General features: G+C 38.8%; 5 protein-coding genes across 5 annotated transcripts; 2 read left to right on the top strand and 3 right to left on the bottom strand.

The window, feature by feature from the left end:
* The first annotated feature begins 90 nt into the window (after positions 1-90).
* LOC126626336 (uncharacterized) lies at positions 91-4,134 on the top strand. The gene is made up of 7 exons (XM_050295638.1): positions 91-713; positions 862-996; positions 1,408-1,775; positions 2,476-3,220; positions 3,326-3,422; positions 3,500-3,554; positions 3,708-4,134. Exons 1-7 carry the CDS (start codon positions 239-241, stop codon positions 3,765-3,767), a joined length of 1,935 nt encoding a protein of 644 aa, XP_050151595.1. The 5' UTR covers positions 91-238; the 3' UTR covers positions 3,768-4,134.
* Positions 4,135-4,757: 623 nt separating this feature from the next.
* Positions 4,758-8,052, bottom strand: LOC126626335 (zinc finger BED domain-containing protein DAYSLEEPER). The gene is made up of 5 exons (XM_050295637.1): positions 7,715-8,052; positions 7,534-7,613; positions 7,051-7,272; positions 5,999-6,858; positions 4,758-5,891 (listed from the first exon to the last, which is right to left on the bottom strand). The coding sequence occupies exons 2-5, from the start codon at positions 7,571-7,573 to the stop codon at positions 4,974-4,976; spliced, it is 2,040 nt and encodes a 679-aa protein (XP_050151594.1). The 5' UTR covers positions 7,574-7,613; positions 7,715-8,052; the 3' UTR covers positions 4,758-4,973.
* Positions 8,053-9,205: 1,153 nt separating this feature from the next.
* LOC126625119 (uncharacterized) lies at positions 9,206-13,299 on the bottom strand. Its single transcript, XM_050294194.1, has 4 exons — positions 12,952-13,299; positions 12,649-12,770; positions 10,019-10,222; positions 9,206-9,611 (listed from the first exon to the last, which is right to left on the bottom strand). The coding sequence occupies exons 1-4, from the start codon at positions 13,270-13,272 to the stop codon at positions 9,509-9,511; spliced, it is 750 nt and encodes a 249-aa protein (XP_050150151.1). The 5' UTR covers positions 13,273-13,299; the 3' UTR covers positions 9,206-9,508.
* Positions 13,300-16,313: 3,014 nt separating this feature from the next.
* LOC126626822 (single-stranded DNA-binding protein, mitochondrial-like) lies at positions 16,314-18,411 on the top strand. The gene is made up of 4 exons (XM_050296224.1): positions 16,314-16,652; positions 16,752-16,978; positions 17,723-17,823; positions 18,084-18,411. The coding sequence occupies exons 1-4, from the start codon at positions 16,377-16,379 to the stop codon at positions 18,161-18,163; spliced, it is 684 nt and encodes a 227-aa protein (XP_050152181.1). The 5' UTR covers positions 16,314-16,376; the 3' UTR covers positions 18,164-18,411.
* Positions 18,412-18,860: 449 nt separating this feature from the next.
* LOC126626821 (uncharacterized) lies at positions 18,861-22,691 on the bottom strand. Its single transcript, XM_050296223.1, has 7 exons — positions 22,360-22,691; positions 21,855-22,077; positions 21,511-21,634; positions 21,057-21,394; positions 19,942-20,863; positions 19,517-19,695; positions 18,861-19,220 (listed from the first exon to the last, which is right to left on the bottom strand). Exons 1-7 carry the CDS (start codon positions 22,443-22,445, stop codon positions 19,122-19,124), a joined length of 1,971 nt encoding a protein of 656 aa, XP_050152180.1. The 5' UTR covers positions 22,446-22,691; the 3' UTR covers positions 18,861-19,121.
* Positions 22,692-22,878: the final 187 nt, after the last annotated feature.

Here is a 22,878-nt window from a genome sequence, read left to right as displayed (position 1 = left end):
CGAAAAATAGTTTACGGACCTAAATTTTACCCGGTAATAACTTAGGGACTCAATCGGCAGAAAGCCCAAGGTTTTAAAACTTGACCAGTACGACAGCGTATCTCCCGTTTAAAAAACCCTCCACGGCATCCAATCCTCCTTCGCCTTCACCAGTAGCGCCTTCACCAGTAGCAAGTTAACAGACAACTCCTCCCTCCACCGCCAAAATCCGTACCCTAGCGACTGACTCTCACGCTCAATGGACGCGCGTCGCGTCTCCCGCACCGTGATCGACCCCAAGGTCCGCCAAGTCGGGTTCTTCACCCCCAACGCCGAAGCCCCACCGGGTAGGACCCAGTCCGGCCCGGTAATCCCAGCCCCTTCTCTATCCGAATCTCCGGCCAGCAACTCCCTCTATCCCGTCATGATCCCCCCATCGCGTCACCTTTCCGATACCGTCGCGATCCGTACGGCTGCCGTGCCGGTGCCGGATTCGGCGTTGCGGCGCAAGGAATCTGTCGATTTGCCGGTGGGAAGCTATAATCCGTCGGAGTCGTTGTTAGGGACGTCGCCGGTGTCAGCCTCGCCTTCGAGTCGCGTTGGGGATGGACTCGAATTCTCCGATGAGTCCTCTGCCCGTTGGTATCGGCGGAGTGGTTCCGGAAAGATGGCTTCGAGCTTGCCCGGCGGAGGATTCGAATCCGCCGCATCGAAGACGCCTGTTGAAGTTCCTGGTAATTTAATTGCATTGACAAATTGAATTTCAAGTTATTGCATTGGGGCCAAATTGAAATTTTGGATATTTGCATGAGTGCCTTGTGTAATTATTTGGTGATGTTTTGGTTTGTTTGCTAATTAGTTAAGGCTTGCAATTCCTTGCAGAAAAGAGTGGAGAGGCGGTTGCGGAATCGCAGAAGGAACTTCCGGCAAATGCAGAACCTTTGAAATCCAAGACCACAAAAGCAGAAAGACGTGCCTTGCAAGAGGCTCAACGCGCTGCAAAAGCCGCCGCTAAAGGTTTGAAAGCGATCCCTTTTTTAATCCCGCAGTATTTTGCAGTGTAGCTGCTATTGCATGATTAATGTGTGTCGAAAAATCGAGTCACTTGCAAAAGATTTTTGTGAATTTAGATATGCCATAATTTGTATTGTCGCTAGAACTCAATTCGACGTGTTAATGATTGCTCAATTTCAATTGCGATCTCCCAAAGGAACGGCTGAATTTATGTTTAATTGCATACAGAATGTAAACATCATGTATAAAGTTCTACATTTTAACGAAAATTAAGTTAAAACGATTCTAATCATGTGTTTAGTACGAAATACTCATCTTTTTCTTTCGCTTTGGATTCTCGGTGTGTTTGGAGCTCCCTTAATACCATTGATATATTAACTGTTCTTATGGTTCCCCGACCTTGTAAAAATAAAGGTGAGGGGAAAAAACCTGCTGCTGTAACCGGGGGTGGCACTCCTGGTAAGACTGCTAAGTCTGCAAAGCAGTCTGTGCAAAAGAAGGATACTCCTCAAGTTCCGGCTTCGGTGGCTGCTTCTGATAAAAAAGGGGGTGATCGACCGCCAGATAAGGAAAGGAAGAAAGATGTTCCTCCTCCACGTATGCAGTTTGATGATAAAAGCCGAGTGGAGAAGGCAAAAAGGCGTGCAGTGGTCAATCAAATCGAAGCTAAAAACAGAGTTGAATTGTTCCGGCATTTGCCTCAGTATGAGCGTGGAACTCAGCTTCCTGATCTTGAATCAAAAATTTTCCAACTTGATCCAATGCATCCTGCCATTTATAAGGTATTTGTTTTAGGAAACTAGTTATGTTGGTTCATCGTTTGTGGTTATGTGGTCAGGCTTTTATTGCAAAAAAGCAAATTAGTAATTCAAACCGTGAATATTCAATTTGTGATTAGATGAAACTGTTCTGAAATAAGGTCGACATAAGTAAGCTCACACACGCTCTTTGAATAAATTTGGTGTCGAGTTTTTGTTAAGAAATAACACGTGTCTCAAAAGCTTTCATTATATGTTTTTTTCATTTGCATGTTGCCTTTGCGCACACACTTTTTTCAGGGCATTTTGTGCACACACTTTTTTTAAAGGAGTTCCAGTATTTCTCTCATATTGAGGGTTAAGATCTTTTCTTTCTAGTGGTGAACATTTGATTAGTAATTTACTAGTAAAAAGATGTACTTGTTTTGGAACTTTTTCTCCTGTGTAAGCAAGCAAAATGTATGTCTACAGTTCACCCTTAGTACACAAGCTGCGGTTTATGCATATCTTGTTTCAAATTGCTAATTTCATCAGTACGTTGTTCTGTTGCCAACCTTTGCCCATTTGTGTCTAGGGATATCTATATTTTGTCTATTTTTCGTCTTCTCTTGTAGATTGATAAAATTTATCTGAGTGTGAAAAATAAAAGGAGTGGATGAACGTATCATTATAAATTATCACCTGCGTGGCTAATAACATAGATGTAATAATGGACATTTGTCAGGTTGGACTGAAGTATTTAGCTGGAGAAATATCGGGTGGTAATGCTCGTTGTATTGCAATGCTTCAAGCATTTCAAGAAGCCATTAGAGACTACTCCACACCACCAGAGAAAGTTCTTGTCAGAGATTTAACTGCAAAAGTCAGTAGTTATGTCTCATTTTTCACTCAATGCAGACCACTTTCAATTAGCATGGGAAATGCAGTTAGGTTTCTTAAGAGTCGTATTGCCAAATTGCCCTTGAGTCTTTCCGAGTCTGAAGCAAAATCTACACTTTGTTCAGAAATTGACCGCTTTATAAATGAGAAGATAATACTTGCTGATAAGGTGATAGTTAGGCACGCTTCTACAAAGGTTAGGGATGGAGATGTTCTTCTCACTTATGGATCATCATGTGTTGTTGAGATGATTCTGCTATATGCCCATGATCTTGGGAAAAAGTTTCGTGTTGTGGTAGTAGACTCACGTCCAAAGCTTGAAGGCCAAGCATTACTTCATAGGCTGGTTGCAAAGGGCCTGAGTTGTACCTATACTCATATAAATGCCGTGTCTTATATCATGCATGAAGTAACACGAGTATTTTTGGGTGCCGCCTCGGTATTAGCCAATGGAACTGTATATTCGAGAGTAGGAACTGCATGTGTTGCCATGGTTGCTCATGCGTTTTGTGTTCCAGTTTTGATCTGCTGTGAAGCTTATAAATTTCATGAAAGGGTACAGCTTGATTCAATTTGTTCTAACGAACTAGGTATGTTGTATGTGGCTCTGAGCTTGTGTATTGATCTTGTTTCTTTTATTCCCCTTTTCTTTTCCCACTGAAGGTGATTAAGTAGCATTTTTGTAATCCTTGCAGGTGATCCACATGCTATTGCGAAGGTTCCTGGAAGAACGGATGTAAACTATCTAGATAATTGGGCGAATAAGGAAAATCTGCAGCTTCTGAATTTAATGTAAGCTTTCATATGGTTCGCTATACGAAACAACATTAGTTGGAATGATTCTTAATACACTTCTGGATGTGTAACAGGTACGATGCTACTCCATCAGATTATATATCTATGATCGTCACAGATTACGGCATGGTAAGTCATTTTTATGCTCCTACTTGAAACCGTGAAACAAGAAACTCAGTCGTTGTTCCTTTGTAATCTCTCCTTTCTTTTCTTGTTACGAATGCGTAAAGAGTTTTCTTCATAATTCGTCTTCATCGTGTTGTTTTTTTTGTTTTACTGTAGATTCCACCCACAAGCGTGCCGGTCATTGTCCGCGAATATGGGAGAGAGCACTTGTGGTGATAGGGAACTCCGAAGTAGACTGACGACGGTGGATGAACAAAGTATTCACATGTTCTGCGGCAGGATTGTCTTGCAGGCGTGAGCGAATAAAACTCGATTTTTTGAACATTTAATTGGGAGATCCTGCGAAGCGAAACGTTAATGGTAAGCAAATGTTAAAGAGATGATGGTAGCCAGGAGGGTATAAAATTTTGTTGGTAAATACAACTCGGTGAAGAGCGCATTTTGTAGCCTCTCCTGACAGTTGTGGAGGTTTTGGTTTCTCGTATCATGTAGTTCTTCATTTGTCTACAAATTTTCGGAATAAATGTTTTTTATTAACCTGAATTTCTTTGGATAATTTAATTAATGGAAATTTCCTTGTGTATTGTTAATTGCATATACTATTTACTTCCCAAGGCGCTTTTTTTCCCAAAGTGCCCATATTGCAAATGTAATGCGAAACAAAACTAGCCTTTAAGCCGTTTCGAAATACTTTGCTGGGAATCACTTTTGCCTGTGTTTTTCTAACCTAAAAGCACTTTACCCTTTTCCTCAAAGAGTTGTTGGATATGCTTTTGATTTACGAATTTGGATACTTTCTGGATCTTATTGTTTTGAGAATAACCCATTTTTTGGTCTTCCACTCCCTCAGTCACTATGAACGACCCCGATCAGTGCAATGGGATTTGTCTATTTGTCTATCCACCCACCCCAAGTAAACCGGTGCCTTTTGTTGCACCAGGGGCCGTTGCGTTGGGTGCTTAAAGCATGACTAAGAAATCCAGACCTTTGATTTGTGTGAAAGGGAAATCGGAGCTCTTGATTTGTGCAAGTTGGGCCAATGGAATGAGTTTATGAGAACCGTCGGATTCAATTTGAGTGGATTAAATTTCTTGATTATTGGACTTTGGACAGTGAGATTCTGGAGTGAATATGTATCTTCGGTTTACAGGCCGAATCACTTTGATTACAGTTTGTACGAGTAATGGGGGAAAAATAGAGGCAAAATTCTTCATATAAGTAGAATTAAAACAAATTTTTACTCTTTCGAATCATCAGATTACATTAGTATTTACAATAGTTTTAAACTGTACACGAAATTTTAGCCTAACATACAACAAAGCATTTCAAATGCCTAAAGATGCCAATTTTCCCCCTTTTATGTGGTTTGGCATGCCAAGTTGACGGCATTTCAAGTCAATCACACGTTGCCATGTGTTCCCGTCAATGTTTCTGTTTCTTCTCAGAGCCATGAGCACTATTATCAGCAGCAGCAGCACTAGTTGCCAATTCCATCAACCGCTCAAAATCTATTTCAGTTGATTTGTACTTCATTTTCATCCCACTCTGAAGCCACGACCTTATGCAAAGGAGAGTTTGTGTGCTGCCGTGCGGCATACAGAATCGTTGCTTGTAAATTTCGTCACCTTTGCCACAAAATAGTTCTTCCGGCGCCACTGCAACTGCCTGCACAGCTAAGAAATCCCGAGCCATCAGAGAAAGCCGTGGATAGCGCATACTATTGACTTTCCACCACTCCAGAACATCTGTTGCTAGTGGAGCTGGAGGCTCCGACAGGTATTGAGTGAGCTCATCCGTTGCGCTGCTCATGTTTGCCCTTCGTTTCTTTCGTGCAATTTCCTCTGCAAACGAGACATTGCATCCCTCATCCATTTCTTGAGCACTGTATCCACCAGCTATGGATGGGAAATGGGTGGTCGAGTAGTTTCTGATGAAATGAGTTCTTGCTTCGTCAAGAAAATTATCTGAGTTGAGGCTTTCGGGAAATAGCTCTCCTTTGATTCGAGGATCAAGAATCGCTGTCATGTATATGATTATGTTGCAGACCTGGCTATTGTAACCTCTAACCTTTTCAGCCATTTCTTTAGCGGCATTCTTTAACGATTCTGGGTAAAGGTGAGAGTCTCTGCAAGCAGCAATTGTCTCGGAAATGTGATCCATAAAGAAAAGAACCAGCCCGACAGTGGGAAGCTTGTCTGTGCACATGTTGTTTGTGGTTTTGTAGAATGGTTCGAGATATCGGTGCACATGACTGACTGCATTCTTCTCTGCAGAGCTCAGCAGCATCCTACTGCCTAGTGTCTCATACTTCCTGATAACAGCATCCATGGACTTCGAAGCCTGCATAGAAAATAAACATCGCGGTCACTTAAATCCGCAATCAAAGTGACGAGAGAGAGAGAGAGCAAAGACTTTGTCCAAGATCAGGTAATTTCCTCATAGCATACCTTGCACACAATATCTAGCATCTGATAATTGCCACTCCACCGCGTTGATGTATCAAGCGGCATTTTCCAACAAAGTTCCTGGTAAGCTGCTGTGAATTCAGCAAAATCCTCTGCCATCTCCGCGGACGCGTTCAACCCCATTGCAAACTCTCGAATCTTTACGATCACCGGCTTTGTAGTTCTCAATCCATCGTTTATGATCAAGTTCAAAATATGAGCAGAACAGGGGATATAACAGAAGGGCCCGACTTTCTGACCATCCAGGTAAGCATGCATTGCACTCTGACTGTTATCATAGGTGCATGATAGGACTCTGTTCTCAATATTGTACGACCTAAGAACCTTCACCAGGGAGTGATAGATCTCGGCGCCACCACACGGGTAAGGTATGTGACAGATATCGAGCATCATCTTCTGGAAAGACCAACTCTCGTCGATCCAGTGGCATGTGACACTCATGTAACTAATTTCCTCATAGGAAGTCCAGAATTCAAGTGTGATAGAGACCTTCGAAGAAACTTGTTCGAGTGAAAGTCTTACTACTTCCTGCATACTCTGGAAAACTTCGTAAAATGTACTTTTGTACTCCTCGCTTGACCATAGTTGTACGGATGGATTTAAAAACTTGTACGAGTTTGCCACCCACTTCTCTTCCAATGTTGCCGGAGGCAAAGAAGCTAAGACGAGCCATTTAACAAGCAACCAGTTTATATGGTTGTAATCCAATTGGGATGCTTTTGATTGGGATTGAGGTTGATGTTTCCGGGCTACAATGGCAGATTGTGGTGCAGGACTGGTGACAACATCGCCCGACTTATCATAACCGGGATGGCGATTACTTAGGTGCCTTCCCAGATTACCTTCAACAACAAGGAAAAATGAATTAAAACAACCAAAACCTCAACCGAAGCATAAGCCATTCACAAACGATAATTCCGAAGACCTTGAGCTTCTTACAAATCAGGTAACCATAAAACTGCAGATCGATATGAATAATGATAAGAACAATAACAAGAACAGAAGTAACCACATTGTGGGCACAAAGAAATTACCAGTGGCAGTTGCAATGGAATAGCTTTGTCCACAAAACTTGCACCGGCGACTTTTTCCGTCAGAAGCTGTCTCGAAAAACTTGAGATAAACCGACGTCATAGTCTTCTTTCTGGGTTTGGTTGAAGGAGTAGAATTCCCCTGTTCCGAGGAGCCCAAACCGATATCCACCGGATCAACGATTGGAATCATCGCCATGTCCATCATTGATTTGGGTTCCACATCTAATCCACCCAGAAACCAAGAAACAAATCAAAACCCCTTTTAATCTCGAATCGAAAGCGGAAAGAAAAACGTAAACTTCCATCATCCAGCAAGTAAAAACTTTCAGCAATCAGTTCATCAGCCCATCACATTGCAATCCAACAACAAAATATATGAATTTTATTTGAACTTTTTGAAATTCAGCTCAGAAACTCAATCCAACATACAGAAAGAGAGAATTTTAGCAACAAAAATGGAAAATTGGCGATTTGGGAAAGTACCTTTGAAGGTTTTGAAACCGCTGTTTGCAGCCCAGTCCATTTGATATGCTGCTGTTGCAGTTTGCAGCTGCCCAGCAAACCTGAAACTCAAAAAACCGATAAAGTTTAGGGCTTTTGGATTAAGGGCAGCTGCCCAAACAGTCCTTCACTCAGTGACTCGGTCACTCACTCACTCACTCACCTTGCTCTGAGTTAGGAGAGCAAGTCAGTCAGCAGCTTGAATCGAAGCGCCGATGAGAGAGAAAGAACTGAGGAGAGAGAGAGAGAGAGAGAAAAAAAAAATGGAGGGAGATGGAAGTTGGAAGCAGATCGCGCCAAGAGTGAGCCGGATCGCAGCCGAGCGAGGAGAGAGAGACAGCGAAGATTGTGGAGTTGCAGAGCCGCGAGCGACGCCTGAGTCGTAGATCTAAAATCTAAAAATCTTCGACGGCTTACAAGAATAAACGCTCACTCGCTCACAGACTCGAGAGAGAGAGAGAGAGAGAGAGAGAGAGGAGAGAGAGGGTGTTGAGGGCTCGGCTGCTTGGTTGCGGTGGGCTGCTGGCGGCTAAGTTGGGAGTGAATTGTGAGCCCCAGGCGGCCAGGCCCAAGCTTTTATGTATGGCTTCGGTTTCTGGCTCCACCAGCCCATTTTCAAATTTAACGTTCGCTTTTCTCTTCTTCTATTTTTATTTGTAAAGGAATTTAAATGTTTTTTTTTTAGATAATTGTTATTGGCACTTCAAAAATATCATTCTATACTTCAAACTTTTTATATTTGAAAAGAAAAATACACTTGTGAGGAGTGTAGAATAAAATTTTTGGAGTGCCAATAACATTTTTTTTTTTTATATTTATTTGAACGATGTTCAAGTCTAATTTAATAAGAGGGAGGTCGAAGTTAGACTCATATAAGCACTATTTTAGTCAATTTGTCTACTTCTAAGTTTGTCATTAAACATTCAATTTATATGGGGTAATTTGCACATTCTTAAAAGATCGTTTGGAAGTACTTTTAAAATAACTGAAAAAGTTTAAAAAAAGGGTAATGTCAAGGAGACAAATTTTTTAAACTAAACGATATGATTGTTGACGATTGGATTATTACTTAAGCGTATATTGACGTGTTTATTTCCTATTAGTAAAACATCATTTGGTTTGCAAATTTTGATTAAAATTTTAGTCTCCCCAGCATTATCCTTAAAAAATGTTTTTGGGCTCCAAAAGCACTTGAAGTGTTTCATATAAGAAGTACTTACAGAAAGCACTTCAAGTGTTTTTTTTTAAGGATTTTTTTACTAAAGATTGATTCTAAAAATAGTTTCACAAAAAATGTTTGTTTGTCATTTTAGAAGTACTTTCAAACGAGTTCTAAGATTCCATATTTTAACTTACTACGACAGTCTTTCGTTTAAGTTAATCCAAGCAAGAGACTTGTAGCTTTATTTATTTAATTTTTTATGAGTAAAAACTTGTAGCTTAATTAGTTACAAGTATACACATTTCTATTTGAGATCGTGAGTTTAATTTTCTCTATCTATTATCGCTTGTCTAAAAATAAAAGTTTAACTCCCTTGTTAAAATATATGTTTTCACATGGATTTCATTAGTGGCTAGCTTTAGGTACTACTGCAGGTTGCTCATGCAACAAAAATGAAAAGGGTATAAACAATCCTTGAAATTACACGAAAAATGACATTAATTAGATTTTATTGAAAACCAGAAAAAATTACTTCATCATGATCATGTCAGCTCCACTTAAACCTAATTCGTTTGTAAATTTGTGTGTGGGTCGGTCTGTGGGGAAGAATTTACATGCACTTCTCAGCATGTCACGATAGCATCACGAGCGGTCCATGCAAGTCTATTTTCGAAGTCAAGAGAAAAAAAACTATGCCATGCCAAATCGTGTCGTGCCCAAAATGGCTCAATCAGCTGAACCTGCTGCTGTGCATTTGAAATGAAATGTGTACATATTTGAGCTCTCTTTGATGAACTATGTATTTCTCCTACTCCTTGACTTCCTTGATTTCCAGATGATCGCATAAGGGTTTGGGCAGATTCTGTATGGAACTTTTGGTGGAGGAACATAGGGGACACTGCAATATATTCATGTACAAAACAAATATCCATTAATTGTTACCTCAGTCGTTTTACAATGCCGAAAACTACACTTTGAAATGACAACTGTATCAACAATATCATAATCTTGACCCCACCACACCTGCGACATACAGTGTCTGCATTTTAAAAAGATGCAGTAAACCACATTGTATGTATGTGCGTGTGCGCCACGGAGAGGTTGCTCCTTTGTAACCAAAATATCACAAATTCGAGTCATGAAAACAATTTTTTTGCAAAATAAGAATTAGGTTGCATACGATAGACGCCCCTCTCCCCCCCCCCCCTCCCCTCCAATCCTTCCAAAGCGGGGAGCCTTGTTGACATTTTGTGTGTGTGTGTGTGTGAGAAGCACGTAAAAATTTTAGATTTGAAATATTCTTACTGTAGTCCACCAATGTCAATCTGTGAAAAGTCCATGTTGTTGGTTGAACTGTCGAGGAGGGCTTGTGTGGCAGCTCCACTGGTGTTAGTACTGCTGGTCCTCTTGCTACTTAATGGGGATGAGGAAGGTGGTGGTTGCTTGACGGCCAGGACTCTGCAGTTCAAGTTGTTTGCAATACTAGTGCTGCTGTGGGACATTGCCAACCTACACACACACACACAAGTAATACCTAATTAAAAATTAATCACTACCACATCATAGTTATTATCCAAGTCAACATGTTTTTTATATATATTGTGCATGAAAATTGACAGCTTTAATATGAAAAGAATCATTTGTGAAGAACAAACAAAACAAGACAAACATCCAAAAATTCTGATGGGGAAATTAAGGGTCACATCTGTAATTGTAATTATAAAATGATTGAAAACCATCTAAAGATAAAAGGGAGTTTTAACGAAATACTTCCGGTACTGTTTACTTTTAACGAAAAACCACATTTTTACCTTTTCCTGGTATTATTCACTACATATTTACTTGTCATTTTTCATTAAAACTAAAAAAAATTTGGACTTCTCGTTAATTTTCCTAAGATAAAATTGTTCACATTCCTCAAGGAGTTGTTGAATTCAATTACAAAGGATCACCACCAACACAGCACATGAAGTTATAAAAAATTAGTATTCTCTCATTAATTAACATTTTAAAACTTGGCATTGTGTAAACAACATCATGTTAAGGGGGAGATTGAGGGGTAATTAGCTAAAATTAAAGTTAAAAGGAAGGTAAACAACCAATTATAAAAATTTAGTGGGTAATCGACTAAAATTAAAGTTAAGAGGAAAAATTGGCAGCTCCTTACAAATTTGAAGAGAAAATTAACGAATACCTTTTGGCTAATATATGATATATGCCAAAAGATGGACAAGTGGGTATAGTCTTCCTAAACTAAAAATCCAATGATTCTTCATAAACCACATATTATGTCCAAAAGCCAAAAAGGCAATCTACAAAGAAAAATTAAATTATTTTGTGTATATCTCTCTTTTCATATCATTCTTTACGGATGACATGAAATGAAAAATATGCAAAAAGGAATATACAACTTATTGCACCAAAAATCTTTCTTCAATCTACCCTATAATGGAAGAAGTTCTTTAGGAAAACCACGTTACTCGTCCGACCACATACAGAAGAAGCGACAGCCTCCTGTATATAGGGTCTAACACGAGTGTATGCAGGCTAGCTATTTTATTCCACCATCATGCCACATGCATAGCAACATGGATTGGTCAAACATGACTCAAATATTGAACCATATATGGTCCCATTCCCAACCCACTCCGACCCTGCTAGCTCTATCACACGCGCTACATATTAAATAAGACGTACAAGAAAGGAGTTGATGAGGCAATGAATAATTGGGGAAAGGGATCGTTTCTGGATCCTTCCACCAAATTATCCCCATTAATTAAATAGGATCATTAAAATTTGATTCAATAGTTAAATACATGAACTTATTTTAAAAATTATAATAATTTTAGCTGTTGGATCAAATTTCAAGAGCATGAATTAGTTGATGAAGAAGATTTGGTAGAAAGGATTTGGAAAAATTAGTATCCGGTCCCTAGTTTTTATTGTTCATTGACTAAGACCTTATTAGTTCTTAAATTATGATTCAAGTCCCTAGCATTAATGTGATAATGAATTTACATATTTATTATATATTTTTTTAATATAAAAATTAGTAATTAATTTAGGGTTTAATACCCACACCTCTATTAAACTTCTAATTAATTTTCAATTCAAACATTTCCAAAATAATAAAAAATTAAATTAAATTAAGTTTGTACCTATTAGTTTTTTTTTTATATATAAAAAGATTCTCAATTTTTTAATCTTAAATGTACCCCTTCATATAATTTTTCAATTTTTTTAATCTTAAATGTACCCATTCTCAAATATATCAATTTGTTATATGTAAAATGTACCCTTTTTTTAATATAAAATCCATTCAAATTTTTTAATCCATGTTTAAACTTATATGGGTACATTCTTTTTCGTTGATTTGAGAATGTATCCATGTTTTGGTACAATAACTTTTTTTGTTAATTTTGGTTAATGTACCCATACATATATGTATACACACACACAATATAATAGAGAGTATAATTTATATTTTATTATTTTTAATCTCATAAATTATGGGTTTTATTTAAAATCTCATTAATATAAACAATTACAAATTTCAATTTTTAATTTTTAATTTAAAAAATATAGTAACTTACATTATTACATTAATGTCAGGGACCTCAATCAAAAATTAAAAACTAACAAGGTTTCAATCAAAGAATATTGATAGCTAAGGACCGCATCCAAAGTGTCCCAAAGGATTTTGATCACTACCGCATTAGTCTCACCCATTGTAAGAGCTACCCTTCCGAAGTCTCTCACCTTCCTATGAAGCTCACCTTATCTAATCTCATCTCAATTCCAAAATTGAATGCTTTGAATTATATCCATCAAAAACTTAATCCCATCGTGATCATCACAATGATTAAAATCAAACACATAATTACACAGATTAAAAACAAATGTTCTAATTAAACCAATAATCTCAGCAAACTTACCTGTAGAGAAAGCTGTGATCATGGAGTCCAAGAACAAGAGCGGAAGCCCCAGTCTCTCTGACCAAAGCTGCAATCTTTTTCCCATCTTGATCACCTTCTGTGACAATCATTTCAACCTTGGTCTGTAAATCATCATCATATACACTGGTAATTTGAACATACATATATAAAATCAGCAACATTTAACTCACACACATGTATACACAAATTGGTAAAAACGATCGTATTTCAAATTCGAATTCCTGAAATGATCAGTTTTCAGTACGTTGATCACTCATATTATAACCCACATAAAATACGTACGTTGGGGAAGGTGTTGCAGATTTCTTTGAAGGAGAGGGTCAACTGGAAGCCTTTCAAGCGGAGAAGCCTAGATTTGTTCCTGTTTCTGGATCTTGGGGTTGGAAACACATGGACCAGAGTTATCCAGTCTCCAAACCTAACCACGTTATGGAGTGCCCATCTCAGAGCAGTTCTTGCTGCTTCCACGTCTTCAACTACTACTACTATTCTCCTCACATCCATTACCGCCACCCACCTGCTCCCCTCTCTCTCTCTCTCTCTCTCTCTCTCTCTGTATGTAGAAATAGATGCCAAAACTATCGAACCACACAGATTATTCATGACTTGTCTCTTTCTCGGTTTCTTTTAAGTGAGTTTGATAGACGCGTCAATCATCTTTCTTCCTTAACCACACTATTTAATTTGACAACTTTTACTCAGTTAATTTTTTTGTGCATAAATTAGAAGATGACAAGGCAAGCGATAATTTTTCGTGCAAGAATAACATGACAAGACAAGCAATAATTTTATGCACAGTAATGTTGATTCGACCCCTACTGATTTTTTTTTAACATTTAATAATTTAATCTGTTAATACTGTCATTTATTAAGTAAAAATATTCCGTGCATCAATATGATCATTTCATGCTATTTAGATAAAATTTCACATAATCAAATATTTATATTTAAAAATATGAGAGTTTAATGAGTTAGATGGTAAAAATATGGTCCAATATAATGCTTATAGATTATCGGTTTAAGTTTCGTGCAATCAAATTTGTAACATTATGTAATAGTGTGACCTTCAATCCTGATCTTTTTTTTCCAATATACGGAAACTTTATACTTCCATGAGTAAAAGAAATATTAATCTCTCTAGAAATAGATGGCAAATTAAATATTCTATATCCCAATTTTTTTTATTGGCTTTTCCCAGTTTAAAAATAGTATTTTACTTCAAGTCACCTTACATATTCCCCTTAACTATTTTACTGATTATTTTTTCATGATTTGATGAGATTTTGTGTACTAACCTAGATTTGTTTAGAACTTTGAAACTGGATCGTGCCAGTTAGTGCTTTTTGGAATCTGAAACCCAGAAAATTGGCATCTTATTTTCAAAACTTGAAAATTAAAACAATTTATCAATTTAAATTTAAACTTTCTTCCCCACCTTAACCATGTCAAAACTATGATCCACTTTTCCAGCAGTATTTCAAAATTTGAATTAATGATTAAAAAACAGAAACTCGGATACGAGCAAACCACCAAATATGTCGAGGGATCAAACAGAATTGACATATTCTTTCGGATATAATATTTGCCACCTAATTCACCTATTATTTTATATAATTTTATGACTATTAAGAATCCTAATCCCATATAATATGAATTATTTTTATGGAAAAAATAATAAAAAGTGTTTTTCTAGTTAACCCACTTGATGGATGCTTAGCTACACAAAATAACAAATTTACATAGCATTCCCCCTGGCCGATATATATTTTATTCATGCATGCACCATTTTGTAGGGTTTATACGGCACTCACGTTAAAAATTAAAAATTAAATTGGAAATGAAGTCATGGCTCATGGGGTCTTCGTCACATTGCTTTTTTAATCACAAAACGACCGAGAAAAATGGGTCGTGCCAACAGTTGATTCTGCTCTTCTGTCGTTGTGTCTTTGCATCTGTCTCTTTGTTCTGCTTCTTCTGTTTTGTGTGGTTCCAAGTGCGCCAAGAACAAGGTAGGGCAGCGACACTTGCTTTCCTAAAATATGCATGATATTCATAACCCTAACTGCAACTCAGCAGACAGAAATGTAGGAATATTTTTCTCACCATCCTTAAGTGATGATAATGCTTATCACGTCACTTTGTGTATCATCGTTAGATAAGTTTAAATTTCGAAAGAATAGACACAAATCTTAAAATTTAAACTTATTCAACGATAATAAATAGAATGACGCGTAGTACCACCACTTGAGGTGGCAGGTGGTGAAAATGCACCCCAGAAATGTGTTTAAAACAAAAAAAAAAAAAAAAAATCTATATCAGCAAACTGCCAAATCAGTTCAGTGTTTTGCATCTATTTATATTCAACTCTTTAATATGAAAGATTCATTTTTATTTTAGCCTCACACACATCATTATTATTAGGATCAATACTGTCCTTATTCCATATAGTAACATCAACGCCTTTAGATTTCCACCAAAAACAAAGAAGATTATTATTATTTTATTATAACCACAATTTACTTATGAGTTAACAGTGGCAGAGTTAGTCTAGGAGAAGTATAAAAGTCTCGATCCAAAACACTCTCCTGATCTAAGGAAAATTAGTATGTGTTGTCTTGAGTCATCGAGCATTGTCGTTTGGGTTAGTATGGCGTTATCCTTATCATCCTCCTTTTTAAACTCAAACCCCAAGCCAACATCAACCAGTAGCACGACTCTAATTGATTAAAAAGCCCACCCTTCTTTCCTTCTTTCTCTCCATCCACTGATCTCCACCCTCCTCAAAATTCACAAGCAACGAATTGCCTAAACTCCATAGGAGTCACCAACCTCAAATCAAACCCAGTGAAATAAATAAAAGGAAAATGTCAGATTAAAGTCCTAAACTTAAGGAAAAACCTTGAAATTCATAAGTATAACACTGACTTTTTAGCCTTAAAAAAAATCATAATGGGCCTATGACCAACCTAGTCCCTTTATGACTTTGCCTCTCTGAGTTGATGTGTATCTTAAGCCGAATTAGCTACCAAAATTGATATGATTTTAGATACCATAGCTCATACACAATACCAATTTAGGCTAGGTATATGAGCAATAATGATTAGCTACCGAAAGATATACGCTTTTAGTTTCACGTATTTCTCTAAACAATTTAAAGGCCTTTTGGTGTCTAGAATTGACTTGAATTGAGTAAAGCATTAGATTCAGTGAGTGTTGAACGATAAATAGATTTGCTTATTTTGTACGGAAAGGTAAAAAAAATGGATTAATCATGAAGAAAACTTTTCTTTTTTTAATATCCACAAAGATGGTAGGATTCCAAGTGATTACTTTTCTTCACGACAAATACATTTTTTAAATCCAGCTTGGACAAAATATGCAAGTGGCATCCATCTTGTCAAGAACTTTCAACTTGTCGAACGTCATGTGATGAGTGATATGCTCACATGGAGATATACTCAACGACATATGCGAAATAACCCGTGTCCATGCAAATTAGGCCTGGCCCATTTATCTTCTTCCTTTTACTTGGGTACACAAAAATAGGCCCAATTCAAAAATTGTCTTGGGCTTAAGTCTAAAACCCAAAAAAATCTTTCTGCCTCCAAAGCCCGAAAGGGTTTAAGCTTGCCCCAACCAAAACCCCTCAAAAGTCAAGGGAGGGAATCGAAATTTGCACCACCGAAACCATTTTCCTCTCAGCAAAAATGGCTTCCTCCTCCATGGCCACGCTCTCGAGGACGCTTTCTCGCTCTCTGCAAGCAAAGTCCCGGACTTTACTCTCCATGCGCTTCTACACCACCGGCGCCTCCTCCTCCAGCAGCGACAGCTCCGACTCGGACGAGTCCAACCCCCTCAACTCGGAGGCAGAGTCAGCCCCGGGCGACGCCCCCCCACAGCCGCCTCCGTCCGAGGAACCCAGTCGGAGAAACTTCATGTATGATAACCCGCTTGAGAACGGCCTCGACGCCGGCATTTATAAGGTACATTTCGATTCAATCGCACCGTTCCGATAGTTCAAAGTCTCAGAATTTACGGATTTAGGGTTTTGATCCTGTGCGTCTGCTGGTGTATACGTGCAGGCGATTCTTGTGGGGCAGGTGGGGCAGAGTCCGTTGCAGAAGAAGCTGAGGAGCGGGACCACCGTCACCATGTTTTCGGTTGGAACCGGCGGGATTCGAAACAACCGGCGGCCGTTGGATAATGAGGACCCGGTGGAGTATGCGAACCGCTGCAACGTCCAGTGGCACCGGGTTTGCGTTTATCCGGACCGGCTTAGCATGATTGCCATGAAGAATGTTGTGCCTGGGTGAGAGGTTTTTTCTTCACCTTGTTATCATGTTCCAATTTGTGTTACCTTTTCTGATTGTATATGATATATGACCAATATTTACGAAGCAGATCGTGTTTTCCGAAAAAAGGATGAATCGTTTTTGTACAATTGTGTGTAAAATGGATTATTGGACTAGCTTTTAAGTGATTAGGGAGATTTGCTGGTGCCTTTTGTATAATGGAGACTAGGAAAATTCTTGATATTTGCAGAAATTGGAAGGTTTATGAGAAATTTTTGGTATTTGATTCGAAATGGAACGTTAGGGAGTAAGTACGGTTTGCCGGAATCAGTTGAATTTGTAACGTGGTGACCAGGTAGAGATGTATAGAGGGAGAGGGAATTAGTGTCTTTTGGGATGCATCAAATTGATGGAAGAAGAGTTGTTTGAGTTGCCCGAATTCTGGACGTGATGTAAACTGAAAGTTGCTTGGTTGGTTCGGGGTCTCGTTGGTTGAAGGAAAGATGGCAACAGGGGAGAGGAAAGTAAATAACAGATTCGTTGGCTTCGGGTTTAAAGTTGCAGTTTAATAGCATTCTGGTTTGTCATTGCAAAGTTTTCTGTTTTTGCGTTCGCAGTAATTTGTCATAACTTAACTCCGCTGCTTCTTTCTTATCACGATCATGGCCTCCTTCCAAAAGTCCAGAACTTTGGTTTTGTTATTTGGAGTTATAATCGTTTCTGCAACTGGCAATAACATATTGAAATTTGATACGTTGCAGTTCGATTCTATATTTGGAAGGTAATCTGGAGACCAAAATCTTCACTGATCCGGTTAGTGGTCTTGTTCGACGAGTTAGAGAGATTGCTGTTCGCAGAAACGGTATGTACTTGTCTATTTAAAATTGTATACTGAACCTAAGTATCTATATTTTTTGCTTCTCATCATGTTGATATATTCTAGGGAACTTTAACGAAAAGCTCCCGGTACTGTTTACTTTAACGAAAAACCACATTTTTGCATTAAAAAATCAGTCTTGATACTATTCATTTTACCCTTTATTTTGTTCTTATCGTTAAAACTCAAAGTTTGCAAGTTATTTTCATTAGTTTTTCTTATATTCTATTGCCTGTAATTCACAGGTCGGCTTGTGTTTTTGGGTAAAGGTGATGGTGCCGAGCAATCACCAAAATGGGGGCTCAAACGTGTTGGCTACTACTAAAAAGCTTTGTTTCAACTTTTAAGCTGTAAGATTTGTTCGACGAAAGTCCAATTTTTTTCCCTTGTAAGTAACGTTCTGTTGCATATCGAGTGGTTGAGATTGAGACTCAGGAGAAGGAAAGATCAATGCTGATTGAGTTTTCTTGTTCCAATCAAAGCCGTTACACTTCTAAATCCGAGTCAACAGTTGTCTCTCTTTTTAATTCGGTTTTTTGACGTGCTCAGAATTATCGGAAGTTAATTTGTTCATTGTTTTGTAGTGTTGCTTGTGTGTTTACATTGCATTCTTTTTACAAGACGGTATTCTGAGCTACTATAATTTACGGATAAGAAAATTGAACATAGATGCAATGAACAAGCAGCAGAAACTTCACACTGCTGCTACTTGCATTGATAGAATCCCGACAGAGTGTGCATTTCTTGATATATCTGTCGACGGAGAACCTGTTGGTCGGTAAGTAATCGGGCTACTTGAAGACGATGCCCCGGTTGGAGCTGCTAGATTTGGTAGTCTTGCCAGTGGTGCTTCTGGCACTAGCTATGGAAGGAAAGAGTTCGTTAATGTTATGCCCAGCTACGTTCAGCACGGCAGAGAAGGATCCTTCGTTGCGCCTGCTGAGCTCGCAAAGAAGACAGGAAGCAATTTGGAAGTCGTTTGTCTCAATGAACATGTGCACGGACATCAGTACATCAAAATCTTGTAGCAGTCTTAAATCAATTTATATCCCTCAAAACTTCAATTGCTGTGTTTATCAAAATCGTAACAACGCTGCGGTTTATCGCTCGAGCTGCACTCGAGCGATACAGGAATGTCGCACTCTAATCTCGTATATACAAGATTTTTAAGCTCTCGAGTGGGACTAATGCCACGAGAGGGACTTTCGAATGGAGACGTTACAGTCTAACCTCTCTAACATCGGCCAATCCTGGACCTGCTTGGCAACAAAAAAGTCACTCATCTATTGTTCAGAAGTTCGAGTTGTTAAAACAGTTGGCTTCGTTCTTTTCGGAGATGGAGACGTGAAAAGATTTCTAATTGAAGTGATAGGGTCATCAACCTGCATGATTGATCACAATATCAAATGATGATTCCCTTCAGAAACCAAACCCAAATATACGTGTAAGAACACAGACAGGCTACAATCGTGCAAATATGTGTGTGTCCTATACTACGATGGGAACTAGAACCAGAAGTGCCAGTCTGGTAGGGCAAAAGGGAGATATTGATGAGTTCCAAAACATAGGCTGAGACGGGCGCTGCCCATCTCAATCAACATGTAGTCGCACAAGGTACTATTTAGTATTTAGAACCCTAGCATGTCACTAGGACAGTAGAAGTGGGCTTCAGAAATACCTTAATTATGGATGCAGATGAAGGAGAGCCGCCTTCCTGACGTTGTAAAGCAGATAGTGTTTGTTTCCATCCAGGTGCCCCATTACCCGTTGATGCAATCCAAGGGCAGAAATATCTGTGCTGCCTGATAGGATCAAACTCCATCATGCTACCCGGCACTACATGCTTTAGGTCCTTCCCTGGAAGAATAGACAAAGCAAATTATTAAAACCTAGTTTGATATCATAGGCGAATTCTATCACTGACAAGAGAGTAAGAGAGGGCGCATTTGCATAGAAATATAGGCTGCTAACGTCATTTTTTACTATAAAATTTACACCAATTATCAGCTTGAGGTTAGAGTTGGACCGAATATAACAGATGCAAAAGCTATATAGTTTACTTTAATGATTGCATTCAACAAGAAAGCAATAAATATTGCTTACCACTACTGCAGGCCACAAGTTCACTGTTTGCAGGAGTCTGCACTGTGTCTTCACTAGCCTCTTGGTTTGAGGTGGGTTCGGGATCAGTTCTGGAGCTGTTAAGATCTGCATTGGCTTCAAAGCTAGATGGAACACTAGTAGACTTGTGTTCTTCACTGTGCTCTACAATGGTTCCTGAATGTAACAAATCTCCCTTGCTAGAAACCATCACAAGTGGATCACTTTTGTCCATTTCACCATTTAAATGTGTGGCGTTTGCATCAGGGGTACCAGGGCCACACACTTCTGAATTCTCCAGTCCACCATTTTCTGCATTTTCTTGGTAGTGATTTTCCTCTTTCTCCATCTGGGTATCAGATTGCATACCTTCCTGGCCAACGGACAAACAATCTCTCAATTCAGAATCATATGAAATCCGAGCCCTTAAATTTCGACCAATAACAGGTATTGAAATTATTGCTTTGAAGTTCTGATTTGTAGGTGGAGGACCCCCTGCAATTGTCAATTTTAAATTTGAGAATCTGTCCTTTGACAATGTTGCACCATCTACGCCAGCATTTAAAACATCTATCCTACTGTCACAGTGACTTTCAGCGTTTGAATCATGGGTTCCAGAATGACTTTCAGAGTTTACTTCTGCATATCCAACTAATCTGAAACATTCCACAGGCCGTGGAACGGTAGAGAATGCCCATAATCCAACACTGGCTCCACAAAGCTTGCAGTCTAAAACAACAGAATTGTGTTCAGCCTGTATATTGGTACAAGCACTAGCGTTTTTGTGTTCATCATTACTAGCAGAGTGCACACTGATGCTCGGATTTTGTCTGTTGGTAGCTGAATGATTCAGTCTGTTCCCAGAATCAACAACGTAAGGTAGTAAACGAGGTTCCCAGCCACATAAACTTATGAGCTTTTGTGCCTGCAAAAAAAAAGCTTTAAAACGTCATTGGTCTACATGAAGAAAGCAAGAATGCTAGAAACTGATAAGACAGACTTCTAAAAACGATTCCAAAAGTGTGAAGAATTAGAGTCAGAAGATATGAAACAGCGATGCACAAATACATTCAAATGAAGATGTACATGAAAAGGCGTGCAACTAAACAGGTGCATACCTGATAATATAACTTGGCAGAATCTGCATTGCCTTCATTGTCAGAATGTTCTGTTCTAGAAATGTCTCCAGACCCATTGCCATAAAACATTGAAGACTGTCCAAGAAATTGCTCGAGCTGAGGACTCTTCATGTACTCAATGGCTGAAGAAGAAATCACCGGGAGAACTGAGAGTTCTAAGAGGGCATAGCAGCGTTCTCTAAACTCATCAACTAAAACTGGAGGTGGCGTAGGTGGAAACTCTGCCAGTGTTTCATCACATGCGTTGTCAATCCATGGACAGAGTATCTTATGCCCATTGTCCAGCTTTAAACTAAACACCAAAGCTGCCTTCTCAACTGGAAAACAGGTTTACTTTACTATGAATATAAGATAATTACAATATATTGCTACTTAGTTTTACAGCATCGGTTTAATTGGTGGGAGATTTAACATAAAGAGAAACATAACATGCCTTGCTGCTGATTCCAAGACGACGGAGTAGAAAAGAAGAGGCGTGCCCCGCATGATTCACATGCTAATATATCTGCATCCACATTGATCCAGCCTCTTCTGGCACAATTTAAAGCACTCACCACCTGTTCAAAATCGGCGAAATTATTGTTTGTGCATCCAAAAAAATTAAACCTTTGTATTATACAACGGCTCCACTGCAAACGAAACATAACAAAACAACAAAGACAGAACCAGGAGCTCATTTCCAGACCGCATTATTTGCCTATTCGGAGCTACTTTTATAAGGTAACGAGTAAACACTAACATTACAAAACATGTTATATTGGAAGACAGGATTCTAACCTTAGGCTTGGCAAACCAAGTCATGGACTTGAATGTAGCTACCCTCCTCATAAGATCCCCACGGTCCCAGGGCCTACACAGCGGAGCATGAGCCGCCACAGCCGGAGCTGAAAAATGCCGGGAGACCTCCATTCTATCGCCTCTCGATTTCGGTTCCACCAGTGCCAATGCGGATGAGGGATTTGCTCGCTTTTTGCCTCTCGAAGTTTGTACGCCAGATGAACTTTAGCAAAAAAAAAAAAAAAAGTGATTTGACATCAAAGAAATTCCATGATTTGGCCACTAATTACATCAAAATTTCCATAAAATCCGAATAAAAAGAAAATCGATTTATCGTAATTTTATTCAAGCACTTGATAATTATGTTTGTACATAAGCAGAATCGAACTCTAACAAGTATAAAAATCCTACTTGCAGCATTTTCTCGGGAAACAAACGGAAAACGAGCGTGAAAATTAAGGGCGAAATTGAAAATAAATATAATATATATATATATATAACAAACCTGGAAGCGGAGCTGGGCGCAGATTTGGGAGCGAAAAATAGCTTGTCCATGATCAAGTGGAACTTTTTCTCTGAATCTTTCGACATTTTTTGTATTTCTTCTCTCTTTCTTTTTCCCAGAAGAAACTATGAAATGCGTTCAGAGCTCAGAACCTAGCAAGCGCAAAGCGCCGTGAGGTACGACGTCGTTTGACGCTGGGGTGAATTAGCGGTAATTGACTCCTTGGGTCTGCTAAAACTTGGTCCAATTCAACAGGATTTGGCCCGTGATGTCTAGGGCAAAGCTGACGATCCGATGAAGCGAAAAAAGCGTAATTAGAGCAATGGTCTTTCAATTATTGTACGAGCTGACGATATGGCAAATGTGCAATACATTTGTTAATTTTCGGACTCCAGAAGTTAATATTGAATTTAGAAGCAAAACGCAACTCATGGATTATTTTACAGTTTAGTTTGACCTTGAGTAATGATAATGAATCGTTTGTTAAACTGACTTGTTTTCTATGCAGTCAATCACTTT

The sequence above is a fragment of the Malus sylvestris genome, chromosome 6, assembly GCF_916048215.2.
Source record: "Malus sylvestris chromosome 6, drMalSylv7.2, whole genome shotgun sequence".
In the NCBI taxonomy this organism is placed as follows: Eukaryota; Viridiplantae; Streptophyta; class Magnoliopsida; order Rosales; family Rosaceae; genus Malus; species Malus sylvestris.
This window is presented reverse-complemented; position numbering and strand designations above follow the sequence as displayed.

What these genes read in the sequence shown, in the direction of transcription:
- LOC126626336 (XM_050295638.1), top strand. Translation starts at nt 239, where the DNA reads ATGGACGCGCGTCGCGTCTCCCGCACCGTGATCGACCCCAAGGTCCGC. An exon ending in TGCATCCTGCCATTTATAAG is followed by an intron (nt 1,776 to 2,475) that starts GTATTTGTTTTA and finishes GACATTTGTCAG; the next exon opens with GTTGGACTGAAGTATTTAGC. An exon ending in AATTTGTTCTAACGAACTAG is followed by an intron (nt 3,221 to 3,325) that starts GTATGTTGTATG and finishes TAATCCTTGCAG; the next exon opens with GTGATCCACATGCTATTGCG.
- LOC126626335 (XM_050295637.1), bottom strand. Translation starts at nt 7,573, where the DNA reads ATGGACTGGGCTGCAAACAGCGGTTTCAAAACCTTCAAAG. An exon ending in CGGTTTCAAAACCTTCAAAG is followed by an intron (nt 7,273 to 7,533) that starts GTACTTTCCCAA and finishes TGGGTGGATTAG; the next exon opens with ATGTGGAACCCAAATCAATG. An exon ending in TTCCATTGCAACTGCCACTG is followed by an intron (nt 6,859 to 7,050) that starts GTAATTTCTTTG and finishes TTGTTGTTGAAG; the next exon opens with GTAATCTGGGAAGGCACCTA.
- LOC126625119 (XM_050294194.1), bottom strand. Translation starts at nt 13,272, where the DNA reads ATGAATAATCTGTGTGGTTCGATAGTTTTGGCATCTATTTCTACATAC. An exon ending in TCTGCAACACCTTCCCCAAC is followed by an intron (nt 12,771 to 12,951) that starts GTACGTATTTTA and finishes GATGATTTACAG; the next exon opens with ACCAAGGTTGAAATGATTGT. An exon ending in ATTGACATTGGTGGACTACA is followed by an intron (nt 9,612 to 10,018) that starts GTAAGAATATTT and finishes AATATATTGCAG; the next exon opens with TGTCCCCTATGTTCCTCCAC.
- LOC126626822 (XM_050296224.1), top strand. Translation starts at nt 16,377, where the DNA reads ATGGCTTCCTCCTCCATGGCCACGCTCTCGAGGACGCTTTCTCGCTCT. An exon ending in TCGACGCCGGCATTTATAAG is followed by an intron (nt 16,653 to 16,751) that starts GTACATTTCGAT and finishes GTATACGTGCAG; the next exon opens with GCGATTCTTGTGGGGCAGGT. An exon ending in ATGAAGAATGTTGTGCCTGG is followed by an intron (nt 16,979 to 17,722) that starts GTGAGAGGTTTT and finishes GATACGTTGCAG; the next exon opens with TTCGATTCTATATTTGGAAG.
- LOC126626821 (XM_050296223.1), bottom strand. Translation starts at nt 22,445, where the DNA reads ATGTCGAAAGATTCAGAGAAAAAGTTCCACTTGATCATGGACAAGCTA. An exon ending in GTCTTGGAATCAGCAGCAAG is followed by an intron (nt 21,395 to 21,510) that starts GCATGTTATGTT and finishes CCTGTTTTCCAG; the next exon opens with TTGAGAAGGCAGCTTTGGTG. An exon ending in CTGCCAAGTTATATTATCAG is followed by an intron (nt 20,864 to 21,056) that starts GTATGCACCTGT and finishes TTTTTTTTGCAG; the next exon opens with GCACAAAAGCTCATAAGTTT.